This window comes from Centruroides vittatus, unplaced genomic scaffold (assembly GCF_030686945.1).
Source record: "Centruroides vittatus isolate TY-2023 unplaced genomic scaffold, ASM3068694v2 contig_1450, whole genome shotgun sequence".
Classification (NCBI taxonomy): Eukaryota; Metazoa; Arthropoda; class Arachnida; order Scorpiones; family Buthidae; genus Centruroides; species Centruroides vittatus.
Window position 1 is genome coordinate 407,352 of NW_027120902.1, and position 23,644 is coordinate 430,995.

Below are 23,644 nucleotides of genomic sequence, written 5' to 3' on the forward strand. Positions count from 1 at the left end.
AACTTAAGATCTTATGTAAAATGTGATCGAATAAACTTAATACGTTATGTAAAATATGAGGGAATAAACTGAAGATCTTGTATTAAAGGAAGGGGAGGAAAAGAGAGAGAGAAAATGGTGTTGAAAAGTGAGAAAGATAAACTATAAATCTAGAAAAAACAAACTGAAAAATATAGAAAATGTATGAAATATATTTTTAAAAATTTTATTTATTTTTATATAAAATATTTTTTTAAAATTTTATTTGTAGAATCAAATAGTAAATAAAAAAATAAAAAACATGTTTTTGAAATTGTGAAAAGATAAAAAAAAACTTCTCCTTTTTTCGAATTTGCCGATTTAAAAATGCAAATTTATTTAAAAATTTGTTTAAAATATATTAAAAGTGACGAATTCTTATTAAAATTTACTTTATTATTGATAAAATATGTATAATTAATAATACAGAATTTATTAATTTTAACATGCAAATTTATTAATTACAATGTAAATTAAATTCTTTTTTTTTAATTGTATTATAAACTTGTATTTTTATTTATAATTTACCGTTTACAGTAAAATATTGGATAGTTTCTAGTTTAAAAATAAAAAAATGCAAATATATTCGCCAAAATTGAAAAGTTTCGCAGTAAAATATTTTAAATTCAGCAGTAAAAATATAGAGATTTATTATTAAAATTGAAAATTTGTCAACTAGAGATGCAAATTCGTGCCATTAACAATATAAATTTGCCCTCAAAAAATAAAAAATAAATTTATATTTAAAATTCACCGACTTAACACAAATATAAAGGTGCAAATTTCGTAAAGGAGAGCGATTATTATTATTATTTTTTTATTTATTTTGTAGTTTGAAGGTAGATTAACGGGTGACTATTTTGAGTGGAAGGATTAAGTGGAAGTGTATTGAGCAGATGAAGATAGAATAGCTGTTTAGAGGGGATTAGCGAATGAAAAAGATGCGACCCATTGAAAGAGACGAATTAAGCAATGGCAATTTGAGCAGACGGATTATTCCTGCAAACTAATTAAAAGAGTAACCGTTTGAGCAGAGGATTACTGAAAAACTATTCGACAGTTAATTTGGATGATGGTTTATTAATGATCTTTGTTAAAAGATCAATAAATGCACTCCGTTCATCTTTAATCTCTCGTTATAAAAGGAGATGAATTGAACGGCTCCCTATTAGCTTCTAGTGTCATAGGTCGCGGATACATCTTCACGTCTTTAAAACTCAATTTTCTCTTAATAACTCCCAACTCGATAATAAAATTGAAAACACGATGCAATCTTTCCATCAATGGACTATTAAGTAATTTAAGCTGCGAGTTAAGTACTGCTCTACTCGGGGGTGGATTTTACCGAAGGGTGAAAAAATGGTCGCCTGTTGGACCAAATTCTTTTTCAACTTTCTTTCTTTTTTCCAACATTAATTCCGTAACTTGTACAGTTTAATGTTTTTAATTTTTATTTATTTATTTAGTAGAATTCCGTTGGAAAGCGGCGTTTTATTCCTCTGCCAGTGCTCTTCTCGTATCGATTTTGATTTTGTGACGGTATGTGTATGTGTGTGTGCTCTTGACGTTTATTTCTATAGTAGCATGTTGCCAAATTTGGTGTTTATTTTTATGTTAGATAATGTGTATGTTTATTTCTTATATTGTTCCAGCTTTTATTTCGCTCTTCTACCATTGTTTATAAGCTCGTATCGTTAGTGTAAGTACCTTTGTCTTTTTATAAACACAGCATAAAGTCGTTATATTATAACGTTTCTATAATAATATTTACATAATAATCCACTGGAAATTGTTTATTAATAAAGCTATAACCGTATATATTAAGCGTTATTTCTGTTGGAATTTTTATTATATTTGCGATTTATCAACCAATTTTCCCTGTAAAGACATCGATTCGCACGTAAAATACGTGTAAATAAAAGTTGCTAAAATTAATTTAAACTAATTAAATTTTTTATTAATATATTTTCTGGAATTTATTACAAATTTTTTAATGTTTTTAACGTAATTATTACGCGTCAGAATATATCTTTTATGAGTTCTTGCACGTTAAATAATCGAATGATTAATCCTACTACAGAATTAATGGAAAATCTCATTGTAAATTGCAATTAAAAGATGAGTTATTTAGAAACGTACGCCTTTCAAAATATAGTAACATTTTCCAAATTGTTTAAAGTCACTCAGCGAAGATATAAATTGTTTCCATAGCGGTACACTATAAATTATTAAAAATTGCAGCCATTTTATATGTTGAATTAGTTCTTATAAAATCGCATAGAGATATCAAGTAATGTATTATTTTAACGGCATCTTTTCACAAAATACTTTCAATCGTATCAATCACTCTACCTTTTTGCATTAAAAAATATATTGCAGAAGCATACTAAACAATGAAAACAATTTAATTAAATGCAAAATATGTGATTGATCGATAATCCAAGTTATATATTATACATATACGTTATACACATATGAAGAATGGAGGTGTAATAAAATGTAAACAGAGGAATAGATACAACAAATAAAATCCAACATTTATTGCATTTATATATATATATATTTTTTTTAAGAAAATCTGGAAAAAATCAAGCATAATTTATATTTGTAAACTATTTTCTCTAGAGAATTATATACTGTATATATATATAAAGGAGAGAAAAATATAACTACTAACGAATAAAACAGAATATTTAAAAGGATGATAGGTATGGATTTTTATCCATAAGTAGATAAAAATAATTTTTTTTTCTTTTTAGTTGTATAGAAGCATGTTTTGTATGATTAGTTTGTTAAACTGGATTTTTTCCGAAATGAAAATTGCTTTATGCCTAGCGAGCGATGAGAATAATCTTGTTCTATCTTTTTATTTGATGGATGGGACACTATCTTTATTTTATATTCCGACAATATTGAGGTCGTCTGTTTTCTTTTGATAGAATATTGGAATTCGTCTGTTCTGCCTCGACGACAACTCGTCTTGATGGAAAAATTGACAGTTTGGACAATTTCGGATAATGACACATTATTTTTCTCTTACGTCTGACAAAATTTTAATAACCTCGTGATGGTTGCAACTTTCCTCAATCCCCGTTTTTATTTATTTAACGATTTAAAACGAATTTTAATCTCATCTTTTAATCAAATATTTATACATTAACCATTACAGAGCTAAAGATGATCTTTTTGATAAAGAGTTTTGACATTTTTGACATTTGAAAAGTCTTTTTTTTTTCTTTTATTTTAATAATCATGCGGCTTGTTGCCGTTATGGATTTGTGAAAGATTTTTTTCCACTGTTTTTTTTTACTCGAATATTTACATAATTTATTACAAATAACGAAATTTCAGGCTAGTAATTATTTATCTGGTGGCTTCAAATTCGTGTTAACTTTGCTACAGTTTCGCTCTTTGGGCAACAATTTCTGTGCCACTGGTTATTGCTGCTCTTGCTTCGAGACACGTTGGCCTTCTCTGCGTTTGCTTACAGCGTAATTATGCATTAAAACAGATCGGAAATCATCCGTTATATTCAATTTTTCCCGTATAAACTCGCCGAATCTATTAGATTTAATATCAAAACTGTTTCCAGTACTTTCTTAGCGCGTTAAATGTTAATTACACTCGCCAGTTATCCCATAATATACGCTAATTGCAATATAATTTTCATGCAATTTTTTTTCTTGCCCTTAGTGATGTATTTTTATAATTATTTCTTTCGTGCTTTATTATACAATAACGCAGCCTATACACACGTATTTGGCACGTATACAACAAACGGCACTTCGTTCCGTTTGCTGAAAAAAAAAACTACACGACTTATTTAATTTACGAATTAATGTATCTTAAAAATCTATCTTTATACGGCTTTATAAAATAATTTATTGAATGGTGAATTTAAATATCTGGCACAAAATATTCTTACATTTTAAGATATTACATTCTTTATAATATTGCTTTTATAGTCGTTCCAATATTTATCCCCGTGTCACTAGTCAAAAGCTTCAGCCTATGTCAGCACTTCTACATCTTCCTTAAAGTTTGTTTACAAGCCAACAGTTATTCCTCCCTTAAATGTCCCTATTCTCGTAAGACATCTCGACATATTTAATTCACAAAAACCTTTTATTTTCGGAGAGAATTCTTAAAATTTTTACCGAAAACAATTCTTTTCTAGACTACAAAACTTCATAATTCAATTTTATGAATTTTTTCTCTTCGTTTTTTCCTTCTTCTTTTTCTTCTTCTAAAAAATCTAGAACTTTTCTAATTTTTATAATAAAACAAGCACGTATCTTATCGAAGTATTCAACTTTTGGCATATTGGGGGAAAAGTAAATAGTGAAAATTTAAAATCAAACTCATGCACGAGGCACTTCCATTCACATTCATACATTATAATGGACTGACAAGCTTGTATATATTGCACTTATCTTACTCTGTGTTTTTCTATCTTCCCCACCTTCCATCCTAATGGAGCCTCTGTCTGGGAGACCATTTAGCTTCTTTTCAAAAACTTCAGGCATAACAGTAATCGGTTAACCGGTCATCGTTCATATAAAAATCCATTCTCCAACATCACAGAGATAAGAAACTTTTGCTTCTCCATTGACACTTAGTTAATATTATGTAATGGAAGAGTTGTATATGCAAGAGGAAGATTCCATTGTTGAATTTTTTAAATCTTTTGGGAAAATATGGGAGGGAGAAGAAGTGGTTGAAGTCCCCCGAGACATCCGTTTATCCTCGTTCTTTTTTTTTATTCTAGGCATTAGACTAGTCTCGTTCTACTGTAAATCTGTAACGTCATCCATCATACACGTCACCTCATGAGCTGGATTTACTAGAAGTGAATGACTAGCATATGACCTCCGTTGGAATTTTACCGTTTTTCTTCCATATCCAGATAATTTCCGTCTTAGAAAAGCAACCATTTCTACTAGAAAATGGGGAAAGAAAAATAAAGGAAAAAAAACAAAAAATAGCATTGCAAACTGAGAGAATTGTGATTAATAACGCAACTGAGTAAACACAGACAATTTCTTCCTCCGCCTAATTCAATTACCGGAATCCGTTTTAAAATTCAAACAATAACAAATCCCTTATAGTTACAAAACATTCCGAATAGATGGCGCCACAGAATATTCATTATATGAATATTTTTCTATCTATTTATTATTACTTTTTTATACAGAAAGCTTAAACAATTCCGATTGTTTTCCTTTATTAATATACTCAAAACACACAAATATTTTTACGTTAATTAATAAGATTAGTGTGTCATAATCCTCGATAATTGAAAATATTTGAATTTTTTAAAATGTGTATACCCATTTACTTAAATAAAACATCTGTTATAATTAGCTCGCTCTCTCTCTCTCTTTCTCTATGCATTTTTCATCTTTTCTATTCCTCAAGGGAGAAGAAATAAGATACGATGTCGAGTAATAGAACGAAAGCTTGTGTGCGACTCCAATTATAAAAGCGTACTTCCTTTATTACAATCTCTATAGAAACTAGCTGATTACAAAGACAAAATTCTATTTTTCCTTTAGCTGAATACTATCGATGTTTAGTAATTCGATAAAAAGCATTACAATCTCAGTTTCCTAGTCGGATACAATATTCCGTTCCCCCCGCTACAACTAAATTTCCGGATAAATTTCATCCCGTGACTAAATTAATCACATGGTCGAATTTCGGAAGTCGTCCTTTTCTGATGGAAAGGAAGTTATCTTTACTAATGATACGTGATGTGGCATAACTGGGGATATTCGATAGGGGTGGATAACACCGTATTTATTGTTACATTTATCCATTTGTTTTTTTCCCCTATCGACTCCTCCTTAGGAAGTGTGAAAAATTGAGTGAAATTGCGAAATTGTGAATCTAAAAATGACTCAGCTCTCTTTAATATGTGATTATTGTCGGTGGGGGTAGAGTAGGTTGTCCCCCTTCTCCTTTTTTTTTTTTTTTTTTTTTCTGGAGGCACCTGCACCTGTTTAAGGGGGTAAAATCCGCGAGATTGCTGAAATTTATCATCTCGAAACATAATTTCTTTTTTTCTTTTGTATATTTTATTCTGCATCCAATCAAAAAGATGTTAATAAATAATAATGCTAATTTAAGTTTGAAATTTCTTATTTATTTATAACAATATATCACTTTGTATCCGTGTATGCTTTATTTAACATAATATACAATATAATAAGCGTATTATTATGTTATTTTACGCTAAAAAATCAGTAAAAAGAAGCCGAAAAAATAGAATAAAATGCATACTTTACGTTATAACCTATGTTATACACGTTCATTATGCGCTATTGTAAACGTATGTGTAATTTAATAATATATTTGCATAGATATTTTCGGGTAGATGTAATTTATCAACATAATTAGCATAAATACATACGATATATATTATAGTGCGCTTCGTGTATTTTAATGGCTTATTTGCATAAATACATATGAATGCCTACTTTAACGGTAAATTAGCGCACTTTACGCGTAAATTTATACATTTTACTAGTAAATTAACATATTAAAATTTACGCTTAACTTGTGTATATGCGCGGATTTAGTATGCATATATTGTTACATATAGATCTTGAGGATTACTTAGTGTAAATATGCTACGGGATATATTAACATAAATACATATTATATGAGCAACCGTTTGTATATTTTAATATTGTATAAAATAATAAACACGAGTACTGTTTTTAACATTACACACACGTATAATTTGTACAAATTTATATATTTTTTCTACACTTTATAAGCCAGTCTACTACATGTAAATTAACATTAGATTTACTTAAATATTTTATAGTATATAAGTAAAAATGCTTGGATGTGAATTAGTAATGTATGGAGTATCTCCAGATTTTCTTAAATAATTAAATACATTTCGAGACGTAATTTAAAGCTGTATTAACATAGATACGTGTTTTATGTATAGACATAAAAATGTATAGAAAGATCACTCCTGATTGTCTACAGAAATATACCTGGATCGACTCTTAAGTGTGATTTTATAATTAAAAATAATAATAAATAATTCGAAGCGAAATTAAGAGAATGTAGATTAATTAAAATAAAAATATATATAAAGGGTTCAAAATATATTTAATAATTATTTAAGAAGTGAAATAATTTAAGTTAATATATCAAATTTAAAATTTCACCAAGAAAATTCTCATTTTCTACACTAATTAACTTTGATATTCATTACATTTGATTATTGTGCTTGTTAATTTATAAACCTCGCCTCATCATCTGTGATTTATACTAATGATACATTTACTGTGACATTTATGCGATATTTATTTATATCTATGACTTAACTGAATAATAACTGCTTTAAACAAACTTTCGTTCCCTGTTGTGTCATTTATTAAAGAATAAAATTTTAAATAAATAAGTATTTATCTTTTCTAGACTAATTAATGTTTATAGTATATCTAACTTTATATCCTTTATCTATTATCTATTATTTATTTATGACGTCGTTTTTATTTTTTTTAAAAAAAAAGCTGGTGATGATGATGATGATAAAATTGAAGCTGATAATCGTCATAAACAGAAAATAATCGAATTATCGAATAACCATTATTCATCCCTATATCGTTTGTTATTATTGAATTATGTTTATCGAAAAATAATTTTATTATTATGATTATTATTTTATTTTCTTATCTAGAACGAAATTTATGCAAATTTATAATTTTATTACGAAATTCTCGCTTAAATATACATAATAATCCTTAAATTAAAAAAAAAGGTATAAAAATGCTTATTTTATACCTCTTTTTAAAGCAGATTTCCTTTAATTTCTTTCCTGGAATCTATAATATTTCTATAATTTTAATTTTAAAACCGTTTAAAAAATGATAAACAAAGATAAGACAGATCTAATTTTAAGTTAATTAAATATTTTTAACAATTTTTTCTCTTGGATATATTTTTTTAGAAACTGGCTTTAATTTATTCTGCGCTTTGTGCTTGTTAAATAATTAAAAGGAGTGCGGGAGATAGATTGACAGAAATGGATCTGGTTTATTGTCAATATGATGGATGAAAATGAGAATGGGTATTAAAAATACCGATGTAACTCAGCGGAGGCGGTTCGATAAATAAAAATCTCGCTATCTTTTCATATATATATACACAAAGATGCATCACAAAGTAAGAAGACAGACCTTCTGAGCTTCGACCTTAGCATCGAACCTGACAGAGATTTATGTCCAGTCTGCAGTAGACTTAGTCGTTCAATTATTTACTGATAATCACAGAGGTCGAGCGTACTTCCGTCGTTTCCTGAGGACTTCCGGTGACGTAAACGGTGGAAATGGCATAAACGATCGCCTCGGTTGGGTATTCGAAAATCTATCAAGGGAATACGCTGTCACTGATAAAATTCACTTCATTAAGGGATATTTTTGTCAATTCGGGGGATTTCCCTTAAATGAAAATTGCGGTGTCGGAGAATTTCAAAAGTTAATTTTCCACGTCATTAAAGGTTTTTTTTTACAGAAAATGCGGGAAATAGATTGCCGAGTTAAACCCATTTTATTAATTAATCCCGATTTTTGTGTAAACAAGTATTTATCACATAGGAAAACGCTTATAATGATATCACAGCATTAAAAAAAACAAGATTATCTTACTTGAGAGATTTAAAAATTTTTTAATTTTATAAAAATTAATCGATAATGTTATTAATGATTGCTTTAACAATTCTTAATCTATATTTAAACTTTTCATGAATTTTTCTACTTCGAAACTTTCATTAAATAACTTAAATTTCATTTTAAATATTGAATTCTAGAATGAAGTCGTAGAAGAAAATTTTTTCTTTTTTTTGCTTGTTTTTTTATGCAATTAGAAAAAAATGTCCTCTTGGTATTTTCCCCTATTGAAACCTCCCTAATGTAGGGATTTTCCGATATTAATTTTTCTTCGCAATTAAAAAAACTCCTGGTATTTTCTCATTGTTATTCTCGTACTCTTGGGGATTTTTGAAATATTAATTTTTTCATGCTGCTATTATTTTTTCCTCCTCTTGGATATGTTTTAAGATAAATGCTTTAAAACTTTTTTAGAATTAAACAGAATTTTTGTTGTTGATTATATATTTATAATGAATGTATACATATTTAAATTTTCTTTTTGAAAAATATACAAGCAAATTACATTTTTAAAAAAACACGTTTTAAATATATAAATAAAAAGAAAAGATTATGTTCTACTGTATTATTTGTTTGAAAGGTTCATCATGATGTGTGTGCGTGTGTATATTTATTTATACAAAAGAATTTGCTAGTTACTTATAAAAAATTCCATTTTTAATTTAAACTCTAAGATATATTTTTTGCGATTTAATTAATTTTAATTTACTAATAGCCTACTTTAACGAAATTAATTTTTGTTTTTATCGACTTTATCATAAATTTTTAAGAATATTCCCTGATAAATATTAATGAATTTAAGGAAATTCCCTATTACTCATAGGGGAATATTATGCCATTGTTATAAACAAGTTACTCTCAAAAAACCTTGGCGTATATAGATAATAACGTAAATATCACACGATATTAGCATATTATTATTATTATTATTATTATTGAAATATAAATAAATATTTATTAATAACAAAAAAATTTATTTACACAAAATTATATAAAATAAAGATTGTTATTTGCATATTTAATCAAAAGCGGGAATGAATTCAAATTGAATATTGATAAATTTTAAAATAATTTAATAACCAGAGGAAATGCTTTACAATTGAAAAGAAATAATAAAGCAAATAAACGTTCGTGAATAACATGAATATACACGCCGATGATAACATAAAAAACACATATATATATATATATTAATTTATAAAATTACAAATAGAAAAAAGAAATTAGATCTTGATTTTTTTAAAGGCATAGAATTTCAATTTTTATCCAACAATGTTATCAAGTTTCTAATGATGTAGAAACACCTGGATCCTGATCTATCAAGATAGAAGAACTGAGATTTTCGATAATGCTGACGACGTTTAAATTCTTTTTCGTTTACTTTTGTTGACGTAACTCCATTATACAGTATTTCAGTTTTTTTGTAATCTTCTCGTTTTTTTATTTTTTATTTTTTTTTTTATATATTTTTTTTTCATACATCCATCTGTCACTAGTCGCTATCAAGCCAGTTCCTTGCTGATCAGAGAAGATTAGAACGGTTTCGACACCTCACTTAACAAAAATGATGAAAAAAGGATTTGAACTTTTGTTCTGCACATATAAGCAGAATAAATAGGCTGTGCAATTTGCACCTTTTGCAATTTTTTCTCCTTTTTCTATCCTTTTCTAACCCTTCTTTATTATTCAATGCGAAATTAGATTTTACATAATATTAGCTTTTCCATAATCGATTTATCTTTTATTATATATATTTATCCTTGTCGAAAAATATATATATATAAAATAAAGTGTAAATTCTTTCCCTTTTTTTAAGTATAGAAAATTTATTATATAAAATTTCATATCGCGCCTACGATGCAAATGTATAGAAATTTGTAATGACTTTATATATTTATAGAACTATAAACATATATCTGATGTAAGTTATTATATATATTATCGTATAATATATAATGCACAGTTTATTATAATAACTAGCCTTTGTTTGTAATGTAGTTTGCTTACAAATCACGAATAACTGGATGAATTCGATGGAAGTAATGCAATATAAATTAATTTTAGTATAATTACTAAAGCTTAATTTAAAACTTAATTTAAAAATAACGTAATAATTCCTTAACGGTATACAATTTTGAATTTCAATTAATAAGATGCGGTCCTATAGATAGAGTACATTGTCTAAACTTTTAATAATGATTGAATGATTGATATTTTAAACATTTCCTAACTAAGTTTAGCCTCTTAGCACTTACGTGTTCTTAAAATGTCAGCTTTCCAGCTGTACTGTACGTATGTATATATATATTGTTTAATGATTTTAGATAAACGTACATCATTAACTAGGCATAGAATTAAACATTATATCCGATTAATAATCCTATATAGGATTTACGTCATTACTCGTATCGAAATTTGGTGAAATTATCTGTGCATATAGATAAGATTTCAAATTACCATAACCGGCACATGACTGTTGTTGTACTAATAATAAGTTTATAATAGAGTAAATTTTGTTATGTTTTCTTAAAAACGAGACAAATTGAGGGAAAAAAATCATTCACGCTTCGACGAATTTATAAGCAAAAGCTAAAATTTTGATAGTTATTCAAGAAACACATTGCCAACTTTTAGTTTAAAGTCGAACATGTTCTGGAAAAAGGCCAGAGAGGAGGAGGTTGTGCTGTATGTCGCATTGCGGAATAAGTATTTGCTTGAGAAAATCTTAATTTCCTTCACTATGTAAGGACAATCGAAAGAAGTGCATCGTATCAAAAGATCTGATTGCTCAAAGACTAGAAACTAAAGACTAAAGAAGTGTAATGACCTATAAAGGAATTTTCGTAATTTAGAACTTTTAGTTCTTTGCCGACGTTTGATTTTTTTTATTTTTTTACATTTTTTATATCATTTAAGAATTACTTAAAGGTATTATACATTGCTACTTCGCATAAAATTTTTATTAAGATTGTCTTAAGAGATACCGATTCTTTTTGATGTTTTACAAATCTCTGGTTTTGAAACGTGTTAATTACTTTAAAAAGAATTGTTAGTAAATTACATATCTTTAATTTAATCTTTCAACTATTTCGATTTTCTTTCGTCATCGTTTCTTTTTGTAAAATACCATTTTTCTTTATAAAATAACCACTTTAATATATCATTTCTCCGATAACAAGTGGAAGATTGACTACATCAACCGGTTGTTATATGCATATCTTGTAAAATTGTTTTTTTTTAATTCTATTTATTTATTTTCTCTCTCTCCTATCTATAAATTTACATAATCATTTTAAAGTTAGTTAATAAATTATTAATGAGAAATTTTATGAAAGTGATTATGTAAAAATATTAAGTTAATTTATACAAAAAATAATATAAATGTAAGCCAGATAATATTAAAAGTTATATGTTTTAATGTAAAAATAATCGATCGAGCTTGCATAAAATGTTAAATTTATACTTTAAACGTTATTTTAAAAAAAAAGTTAAATTTTTTTATGGTGTTTACTTCTCTGAGCTATAATTATTTACGAAAATTAATTAATTAGATAAATTATTTTAAAAATGATATAATTTAATGTTTATGTTTTTAAAAGCTTATTAAATATTTAAAATATTTAATTGTTTTACATAAAAATAAAAATATTTGAAATTAAAAGGAAAATAAAAAGTTTTTTTTCTTTTTTTTTTTTTACTTATAAAATATCAAAAATATTATTTCTAAACTTTTAAAAGGATTAAAAATAAAATATTTAAGGTATAAAATTGTAAAACAGAAACTTCCCTGAATAATATTATCTAATATTTTTTTAATAATATTTATGTATTATTTATAAAGGATATTGATTTTTTTAAATAAATTGATTCTGGGATTAAAACGAAATATTACTCTTAGAAAATTTTTATTTATTTATATATTTTTTGAAATTTAATATTTTATAGACCGCATCTTTTTAAGTAAACAAAATTTATGTATGTTTTACATAATCGCTAATTAAATTTTGAAGGATAATTAAGGATTAAAGCGAACTTATGGAGCATGGAACATCTTCAGCATCATTCATTTCCAAATAATTGTTATACGTGTACTTGTTTACGCATGAAAATTACTAACATTTCTTAAATATATTTAATCATACGCTTATAATTATCATTCGACGATGATAATTTAATTTTTTAAGTAATATATATATGGAAGGGAGAGGGGTGTGTTTGTTATGCATACGACCAAGATAATATATAGCAATGCATATAGAGTTATTCATGGTGTGCAGGAAGGATGCGGTGCTGTGTAGTTACATTTATAGAGACATATTCATTATATACACGAAAGGATAGGATGATACGAAGCTGTGACTATACAGACGTATTCATTACATGTTTGGAAGCATGCGGATGATATGAAACTTTGCTTACGGAAACAAACATTGATAAACGAAATAATAGAAATTCAATGTAATCTTATCCCCTCACAAACAAAATATAATGAAAAAAAACCTGTATAATTCAATCACGTATGTATTATTTTGTTGATTTTTTTACGTGAAAGAAATTATCTTAAAAATTAGATAATTTGATTAATTAATTGTATATATCTTTATATTTTTTCAATTATAAAACGACGAAAAACATATTAAATAATGTAAGATCTTGATTAATTTTGAATAAATTGTTTATGCAGGATACAGATCTCGGAGTATACTTAACCGATTTTCCGGTGTTGTCTTTTTGAAGGAAGAATCTTCCAATTGTACGCTTGGAATGTTAGCAAAGACCATCTTGTGTAGTAGTGTAAGAGCAGGATCCGCATTCTATTCCATTAGATAGTCTGACTGAGCTTTCTCCGGGTCAGGGCAGAACACATTTTAAGTCTTCAAGTGGACTTTGAGAGGTTTTCCACAGGTGGTTTAAGTCTACTTTGTAGTATTATGGTTTCCTTAAGTCTTGCTGAACTTTATACTTCCACTAGTGAAAACCAGAATATCCAACATCATTCTTTACATTGTGTCGGCTTTTTATACCATTTGTACTAAGAGTTTTTTTTTAGTTTTTTTTTTAAACTCAAACAATTACCTTAAAATATCTTTAAAAAATTCCAGAAAATCTTAAGGATCGTAAATAAAGAATTATTTATTCTGGAAATCATTTTAAATTATGTTTATATTCCAATTAATTCTATAATTAATTAGGTAGAAAGCTAACACGGTTCTTACTTAATTATGTTTACTTAACTATGTTTAAAGTATATTTGATTAAATGAACAATGTAGAATAACTTTTATTGGAAAGATACGTTTTAGAAATATAAAGATGATAGAATTCTGTGCCAATTTTATTGCCAAGTTTGTTGAAATTCTCCATATTTGTATCTCTGGTAGAAAACAATCTGGAATATAAATTCGGATATGTTTCTTTCAAACAAATTTCTTTTTTTAACTTTAAATAAAAAAATGTCAACAAGAAATACAAACTCGGCTAATATATATCACCAAAAGGATATAAAAATCGAATGGATGTCGTAAAAATGCTCTCCAATCTAGCATCACCACATCCGCATTCGTGAAACCATTTGTATTTATATTGTCGTCCACGTGACTGTAGATAATTTTATATTTTATCCCCTTCCAACAAAAAGCCATTTTTGCTTACTGCTAAAATTCGATTCACCTAATAAAAATTCGATTAAATGTACTAAAAAATTAATAATAATTTATTCTTTAAAAAAATCATATTAAAGAAATAATAATGATGATGATAATAATAATAATAATATTGCTATTATAAAGCATTATCATAAACTTAGGTTGTATCGGAAGAATTTTATAATCGAAAAAAAAAATTAATGAAAGTAATCAAAATTTTTAATATTTATCGTATTATTTAAATACAATTGTTATTTTTATGTATAAATTTTTATTATTTTTTAAAGTAAATTTTGGATTTCAGTTCATAAATTGAAAATAAATTTAATATCGATTTTGATATTTTTTTTATCTTGTAAAAAGATATATATTTTTTAAATCTAAATTGTTATATTATGTATTAGTTTCTTAACAGAAAAAATATATGAGTAAAATTAGAAATTAATTAATCATCCAATTCGAACCATAATTAAGATGATAATTAATAAGTAATGAATCGTTTCTTATCTTAATTAGATCAGGAATTTTGCTTTTAAGTTCTTAGTGAATGATACAGGAGATCAGTCATTATAGTAACACGTGGCACAACCCACAGAAACAAGACCTCTTCTGTCAACTGACAATAGACTGAGGAGAAGACATATCAGCATGTATCTACATTTGGGTGTAGGACCCCACCTTCTAACGACCTCTATCGAAATGGATGGAAAACAATACAAAAGACTCGATTAATTGGGACAGAGTTCTGCAGTCTCTAAGGACGAGGATTGATTGTGCAACACTCAACTCCGGGAGGACCGAGAGCGAGAAAAGAAGAAGAAGGAAAAAAAGGGATAGCGCTTATCAGCGTTCTCCTCCGGTAGAGGACAGAAGGAGGGATGCTGAGGCCGGAAGGAAAAGTAGAACAATAGAGAAGCATTGATTCGTTCACCTTTATTACGTCAACACTGATAACAATGGAAGCAAGAATGGGAGACTCACGGGATGCGGAGCGTGAAAAAGAGGGAGAAATTGACGCTTCCTTGTTCGATAGAGCACGCATCCTGAACTTTTTCTTATTTCCTCGTGATAAAATTTGTATTTTTCTTTTTATCTTGCATAATGTGGACTAGGTGAAAGTATGTTTCATCGATTGTATTGGATGCAGCAACTGGTCTGCTAGAGAAAGAAGATAGAAGAAAAAATTCATTACCATATATATATTTACCAATCTAATTTATGTTATAGGTAGCGAATAAATGGTTTTAAGCTTGAATTAATTGACACGGATCCGCTCTATAAATGTTTACTTGTCACAACGTAGTTTCTGTTCAAATATATTTTTATATAGGAGATGTGATATTTCGTAACTCCATATAAATAGAAATTTCAATCTTTTTTCTACTTTAATTTCATTCTTTTCATTGTTAAAATACAGTCTGGAGGTTGCAAATATTTGTTCAAGTAAAAATTTGTCGACTATGGATTTCGTCCTGTATCCCCTGACGTTGTTCTCTTCTGGCAAAATCTGTTCTCCTCATTTTTCACATTCAAGAAGAAGAATGGTCTTTAGCCTTCATTTCTCATCGCCTTGTCTCTGTTTGAACAGAAAATTTAGAAAGAATTTTTAAAAAAAGCTGAAATTTCTTTTTAACTAAATTGAGTAGTATTCATTGTTATCACCTTTTTATGTGTAAACGTGTGTAGCTTATATCTTGCTCTAATATATAAATTCTGTTTCAAAATGATAAAGTGTTTTGCCCAAATGAAATATGTTCTGTTTAAAATACATTTTTTGGTAATCATCTTTAAATAAAATAACTTCTCTTCAGTCGTTATTTGAATAATTTATTCTAAAAAGAAAAGAACATTAGCGAATCAGAACCAAAATATTTTCAATTCAAACAGGATTTTTAAAAAAATTAAAGCATCTTATGTGCAATTACGTTGCTAAAATAATATTAAAATTTTAAATTAGTTCAAATCTTAACAAGTTCCTCTATTAATCGAGAATTTTGAAGAATAACGCTGTAGGGTAGAACTCCTAATGAATTTTATCCAACTATGTAAGATTTTCTGCTTGCACGGGCTTCAGAATGATTATTGTGGATTGTATATGAGGTCGTTAAAGCTCTCAAGTTGAAATTTCCGAACTGAGAATCTAACGCCTTCTATTGTACTTAAGTACAGAAAGCAGTCTCTTTATGGCAACTAGGATCATCCCAAAGGTCGTAGTCGTGTACTCTACAACGATAAATATTACGAAACTTACTTTTACCAAAGTTTTAATGTAAATTATATCTAAATTAATTAATAACGATTTAAAAAAGGAGAAAAAAACATCATATGAATAGCTTAAAGAACTTATAATTCTTTGCTTTTAGCGATATACGTGTTTATTAATGGTTAAATAGGAGGCAATTCTTTTAATATGTTATTGTGACTATTAGTGGTTAAAAATATTGTTGAGTAAGCCTTCTGGGTTTTGTGGCTAACCAAATAGCCCTTTAGGTCCATAGCTAAGATCCCATGTGTTTCATCTATCAGTCTGCTTTCGCGCTGATCCCATTTTATAAATCAAATAAATACTGGTAAATATCTCGAGAACTTGTTAAAGTAATTATTTTGATAATTGCTTGACTTGAACTTAATATGTAAATAATAAATGGAGATATGCCGTAATAACCTTCTAAAGCAAACAATATCTGTATTATAACGTCTGTGGGAATTATAAACCTTTCGTTCTATCGATTGTGACAGAAATTAAATTGTCATTTGTCCACACAATACACCATGTTCTCTTCTCTTGCCTGCTGATTAATGCGACATCTGGCAAGCATGTCGAAGGATATTATAGAGATCTTTCATTGTTTCTGGAATTGAATGATGTCACTTTTAATATATACCGATGTCTATTCACTCGTTTAATGTGTGTTATGTGTGAAAAAGCCAACTTGATATTAATAAAATAAAGTCTATCTACAAACATTAAACTTGCATGCAGAAAGCGACAGGAGGGTCTATTCCGTCGACGATCCTAAAAAATTGAGTTCGAATACTTTAATTCTATTATCCTTAGTGTTCGTTGATGCTCCGGTTATTTATATCCCTATAATTTTTTATAATGATCGATTCGAATTTTATTTATGAACGTAGTCTATATTTTCAGTTTTACACTCAAATATTAAAGCTTATCTTGTTTAAAATATGATATCCGAACTGAGAAAATGTATATTATTTTAATACCAAATAAATTATAAATTATGTATTTTTATAAAAGATAAAGTAAATAATTTTAATAAAATAAACGTTAATTTTAAATCGTTTAAATTATCCAATCAGTTTCGAGACCGTTGTAAATTGACCGTTAATTTTGAATTTGAAAATTTAAATTAAATATATTTTCGTATAACTGTTGAAGTTTATTATTTTAAAATATATTGTTTTCGTAAACGAAATATACATTTATGGAAATACATTAATATTTATTAAATAATTTGTTAAGCCCGTACTATAACTGTACGCCGTCATCGGAGTGTTAATAATTCGTAATTTCGCTTTAAATCTTAATATAATTTAAATAATTGCAAATATATCAAATGAATAAAACAAAGAAACTTAAAATTTATTTGGGCCATTTTATTAAAATTTAATAATTACCCAAATCGTTCACAAATCAATGTATTGCATATACTTCACTATTTTGTTTTGTATCATTTTTTTCCTATAAATTACTGTTCCATCTTTTGATAGATGAGGGAAGAGAATTTGAAGACAAGTGGGCAAGAAATATACACAAATTTGATTTCAAACATTAGGTAACAGGTATAAGAGGTAGGAAGGTTTTTTTAACTATATCACTTAGTGTCCTATCTTATTTTGGAAATTAAAATAATTAAATTAATATTTACAGAATTATAGTACAATAAATATATCTTTATTTGGAAAGTGAATATAGGATAATAAATAAGATAGGACACAAGTTATTGCTATAAAGTAAAAATATATGGGAATGTTTAGGAAAATTTTCAGGAAGAGGAAAAGGATTTGGAAAAGTTGATAAAGGGAATTACTTTGATGGAATTAATCATCATTAATTTTTTGATACAATATTGCATCGCTGAGCAGATACTAGGAAGAAGCAGCGTGATATCAATTCAGGATCATCTTGACAAACGTCAAATACAACTTTTCTATAAATAATCTCTTTTTTATAATCGCGAAGGAAGTTGCATATCCCAGGTGGACGTGCTATAGTTCAGTTATCGGTGATATTTTCGGAGTTGGACGAACAACTCGTGTCATTGGTCCATATCGATTTTCTGGCGTTTCGGATCTTTGATATTGCGTTTCCTGTTGGTCCTGTTTCCACTTCTTTTCTAAAGCTCTAGCTATTTTCTGGCGATGCCACAATCCCAAAGTTATTGTAGCTAATATTAGAATTCCCGCGGCGGCCACCGTACCTGTCACTATTTGCCTTCTCGTGTTCTGATAACAATCTAGGTCTTCCATTCTGGATTCGGACAATGGTCTTCCTCTAAGGTGAGGCGGACTTACACACAAAACACGCGTCGTATCTCCAGGAGACTCCGAAGAAAAATTCTTCGATCGTAACATACTCCATAACCATAGCAAACTACAGTTACATGTCAGTGGGTTGTCTCTCAAATCGAAATATTCCAATTTCTCCCAAGGTAAAAGGTCTTCCGGTATTGTGTAGAAAGCATTACCTCTTAGGCTGACGTATCGAAGATGATTCAAATGGGAGAATGCATTGGGATCCACGTATACTAGACTCGGATTGTGATTAATAACAACTTTTTCTAATCGTGTGTTATCTTCGAATGCACCTTTTTCTATCCTTTCGAGTTCGTGACATCCATTGGCAACTAAAATTCGCAGAGATGTCAATCCTTGAAAAGATAGAGCTTTAAAATGTGTCATCCTATTTTGTCCTATATGGAGTTCCTCTAAGCGCCCAATGTCACCCAAAGCATCCACAGGCACAGAGAAGAGCTCATTATCTTCCAGGTGCAATGTAAGTAAATTATCTAACCTTTTAAAGGCCCCTTGCTGTACCATTTGAATTCCACAACCATCTAAAACTAAAGTTCTCAAGCTTACGAGAGGAAAGAAGGCGTTACCGGGAATAGCTTGAAAGGAATTTAATCCTAAATTGAGAAACTGCAATCCTAGGATTCTCTGGAAGGAAGCTGTTGGTATTTGCATCAGTTTGTTGTCCCTTAGTAATAATTTCTTTAATTGATATAGTCCACTGAAAGCTGCAGGAGCCAAATTAGATATTCTGTTTTGAGATAAATCGAGTATCTCCAAGGATGAAAGACTTTGAAACACATTAGCCGTAATTTCTAAGAGGAAATTCTTATCCAGTCGAAGAACTTGGAGAGATATTAAACCCCGAAAAGTATGATTGTTCAATGAAGAGACCATGTTGTCGTTTAGGTGCAAAATACGAAGGCGCCTCTGGATTTCGAAATTGTTTTTTCCAAGAGACACCAATTGATTCTTTGACATATCTAAATACTCTAAGTCATTGTAAACAGAAAAGGAGGACATTATACTCTTGATCCTGTTGTTTCCAAGATACAGTTCTCGGAGACCCGGATTGAGAGTGATGGGAACGACGTCGAGACCGGCATTATCACACCTGACAGCCAATTCGACGTCGTCGCAGATGCATCGAAAAGGACAAGGACCGAACACCCGAACTGCAGTCGTCCAGCAAACGAACACACACAAGATGGCGATCTTTTGCGGGTTTCCATTGGCGATTAACATGGCGTTGTAAAGAATCCCGCAGTTTTACCTGCCGAAAAACAAAAAATTAAAGTAGACAAGTCCAATAAAGTACGTCAAACACTAGGTTAATAATAAAATAACACTAAAGAAAATAATATATATAAATCTTAAGCGTTGACAAGCAACATATGAAGTTGACGCAGCATGGTGATGGATAGGACGCGGACGAGAGTAAAATAGTCGTTAGGAACCATTTCGACGTCATATTTTCTGTTTGTTTTGATTTTTCTTCATATTCGTGTCGTTTCTTGCGAGATACTTGTCGGGATTTCCTATCAATATGTCAATATTTCGAACAATAAACTATTACGACTCTTACGACAATATTAGTTACAGAAAATATTTCTTATCTTCTGACATTTACAGAAGATTTCTCGCTGATTTTTATTACTACACCTTCAATTAACGAGGAAAAAAATTCGTTCCAATCGAAAAAATACTTTTTTCAATTTCGGTAAACACTCATAAATCACTTTTACACTTTTTCCTCTGGAGAAATTTAAACCTCTTCGGAAGGAATTAAAACAAACATTAATATCACAGTACCTCTACCGATGTCAGTGATACTCACTCCTCGAAAAGTTTTTTATTAAAATAATATTTTTAGATATCAGAATAAATATACTTTATAATTAAAGAAAAAAAGAAACTTGTACAATTTTGAGAAAGTCGATTTTAAGAGGAGTATATTCCATAAAATTGATGGCAATATCTACAACTCATTTTACTGCGTTACCTGAACGACCAATGGATCTCCTCCTTAGAGTCATTTGTCATTCAACGTCCCCGACTGCTCGATTATCTACCCTAAGCTGAAATCCCACCCATTCCTAATCTTGTTTGTCGTTTCTTATGGTTTTCTATCCATTTACCAACGGACATTGATAATGGAAGACACATAGAACATTTTCGAGTGATCACATTATATCGATTGTATCTTTTCAACTATAGATACATTTTACGATTTAAAAAACTTCCGGACAATAATTTTTTATTTAAACCTTCTAAGTTCCAAAATTCTATTTGATTTTTTTTCCTTCTTTTCTCTCTCCTCCACCTTACGTCAGCTTTCTCTATATCTACATATGAAGAGAACATGTGGAGCAATCTTCGAGCGTTTCGATAAATTCCCAAAAGTATTGGATCAGTGACTCAGAGAGTCCTTCACTGTCGTATCGGGCATCTATTGTGAGGGTAATTTGGACAGGAACCATCCACTCTAAATATTGAAAGCACGTACTGTACAGTACAGTACAAGAAGCTTTAGTGCACCATGTTGTAAGAACAAAAATATTACCCATGTAAATACTTACACTGGCATTTCTTTGTCAATACTTTCAGTAACTTTTTTAATGTTAATTAAATTATAATACGTTTGAATTCTCTGAAACTAAATGAAAACATTTAAGCTACATGTAATTTTTGCTTATGTTACATCCGTTTAGTTTAACTCGAGGGAATGAGTTAATAAATAATGTCACCTCTAAATTACTAAATTACAATTTTCTTATAAATTCTACTCTCGCTTGGTAGATTTTAAAGAATTTCGATAGGCAGAAAACTTAGCTTATTTATAACTCTAATTCAGCTGTCTTAAATGTAGCACCAGTTAAATCATTCTCGAGATGTCAGCAGGCAATAGTGTATTAAACAGGACAAGTCGAATAACCTTCCTTCATATTAACCTGCTGTTGGCAATATCTTATAAATAATAACCGCTTGGACAGGAAATATTTAGACTATGTGTAACCAGATAATGTTTCCTATATAAGAAGACTGTACTCTAGCTAAGCTCTTCATGATTTGTAGCTCCGGGCGCTAGAACAATAAGTGTTCTCTCCCTTGTATTAATCTAGATATCACTTTATGATTAGATTTAATTATATTTTGCCTTTATTCTATCAAAAAATATAAATTTCGAAGTTTTCTAAAACTTAAAATATGAGTATATTTGCGTTAAGAGTCACCAAGACGTGAAATTTTGCTTTTAAAAATGTTTCGAACATAAATGTTGTAGTAAGACATTTCCTAGAGGTTAATTGCTACTACTTCACGTTCAAATTAATCCAGAATACCACAGAACATAGTTTGTACGAGAAGTGGCTGTGAAAAACACTTTAATCGGCACCTTCTTAACATTCGCTTCATGAATTCTGCATTCCAGATCGCCTATTATCTAAATGTCGCATGCGTTAATTGGATTCATACAAAAGATTGTTCTTAGTGCAAATTCCAAAATAAGGAGGGAAAAAATCATTAGCTTCTTTGACATCAAGTTAAGAAAATAATCAAATTTTTTTTCTTTACTTTCTTAAAATATTATATACTACAAAATATATATTTTATAAAGCTTACTATGGGCTAAAATCATAATTAAAATAGCATTTCAAACGTGTACATACAAGCAAATTGATGTTTGACATATCTCAATACGTGTTATCAAATCCTATCTTGTAATTTACCAATAGGAATTGAACATTCGTGTCAAACAAGAGAAGTTAAGCTTAATTGTCTTCGGTAATTGCAATACGAATAGTAGGTTACGAGTTCACTTAGCAAACTCCCAAACACACGACGGATTTATCCCATCAATATTCATTCACTCACTAATCTCTCTGGAGTAGAGAACTACTTACCCTCAGAGAATACTTGTGCCAAGAGAGGTTAATTATATGCAGCAATCATTATTACGCTATGTCATGTTTATTAAAATCTCATATAAGAAAAAAATATGTATTTACAATATAAATCAAAAGCAAAAATAAAATGATAAATGATTCTCTTTTCGGATACGGTTCTGTATCATTTATATAATCGTTAATGGTAAAATTGGTATTGTGTGGAAGATGCTGGAACTTTACTCAGAAGCGGGATTAAGGTAGAAAATGACATTGCTCCAGAGATTAGCCCTTCTATAGATTCAATACTTGCCTTTATTATAGGATAGCGTTTATGTCCCCGACAGATGTGAGAGGGAGAAATGCAGTACTTTAATCGAGGTTGAATATGACACTGGACCAATGTGATCGTAAATATGGTGAGTGTGCACTGAATCCTAATTAGCTCCACCGTTTCCATCTTATCTTTGCCTTGCAAACGGGTGCATTTGGCTGCAAATTAATAACCAGATTTTTTCCTATAAACAGTCTTATTAGCCTTGTTACAAAAAGAAACGTAACCGATCATTACTTGGTTTCGATTCAAAACTATTATTTGGGTGATGCCTTTGATGTTTTCTCTGATGCTCGTTAAGTATAGGTAATTTGTGTTGCTTAAAGATATAGATTAGATAGCAAACTTTGGCATAGAAAAGCTAGAAGAATGTACGTGTTTTTTCGTTTTTTAAATTTGTTGGATGGTTTCTAAAAGTTATTCGAGCAAAAGTAAAAGCGGTTTTGTGTTTCTGCTTAACTTGTAATATCTGGCAAACCTCCGAATTATCTCGGATAAAATATTGACAATCCTATATCGGTGCTGGGATATTTATATATAT

General features: G+C 28.9%; 1 protein-coding gene and 1 long non-coding RNA gene across 10 annotated transcripts in view; both read right to left on the reverse strand.

The window, feature by feature from the left end:
* Positions 1 to 15,718: 15,718 nt before the first annotated feature.
* On the reverse strand, positions 15,719 to 16,691 carry LOC136968357 (uncharacterized). Its single transcript, XR_010879653.1, has 2 exons — positions 16,015 to 16,691; positions 15,719 to 15,928 (listed from the first exon to the last, which is right to left on the reverse strand). It is a non-coding gene; the product is annotated as an uncharacterized lncRNA (long non-coding RNA).
* Positions 16,692 to 17,949: 1,258 nt separating this feature from the next.
* LOC136968351 (leucine-rich repeat neuronal protein 2-like) overlaps positions 17,950 to 23,644 on the reverse strand; it is a 35,969-nt gene continuing 30,274 nt past the window's right edge. For all 9 annotated transcript variants that reach the window (XM_067262357.1, XM_067262358.1, XM_067262353.1 and 6 more), the window contains one exon: positions 17,950 to 20,158. In XM_067262357.1, coding sequence (XP_067118458.1) covers positions 18,583 to 20,130 — 1,548 coding nt within the window. In that variant the 5' untranslated portion in view covers positions 20,131 to 20,158 and the 3' untranslated portion in view covers positions 17,950 to 18,582. The remainder of the gene's footprint in view (positions 20,159 to 23,644) is intronic.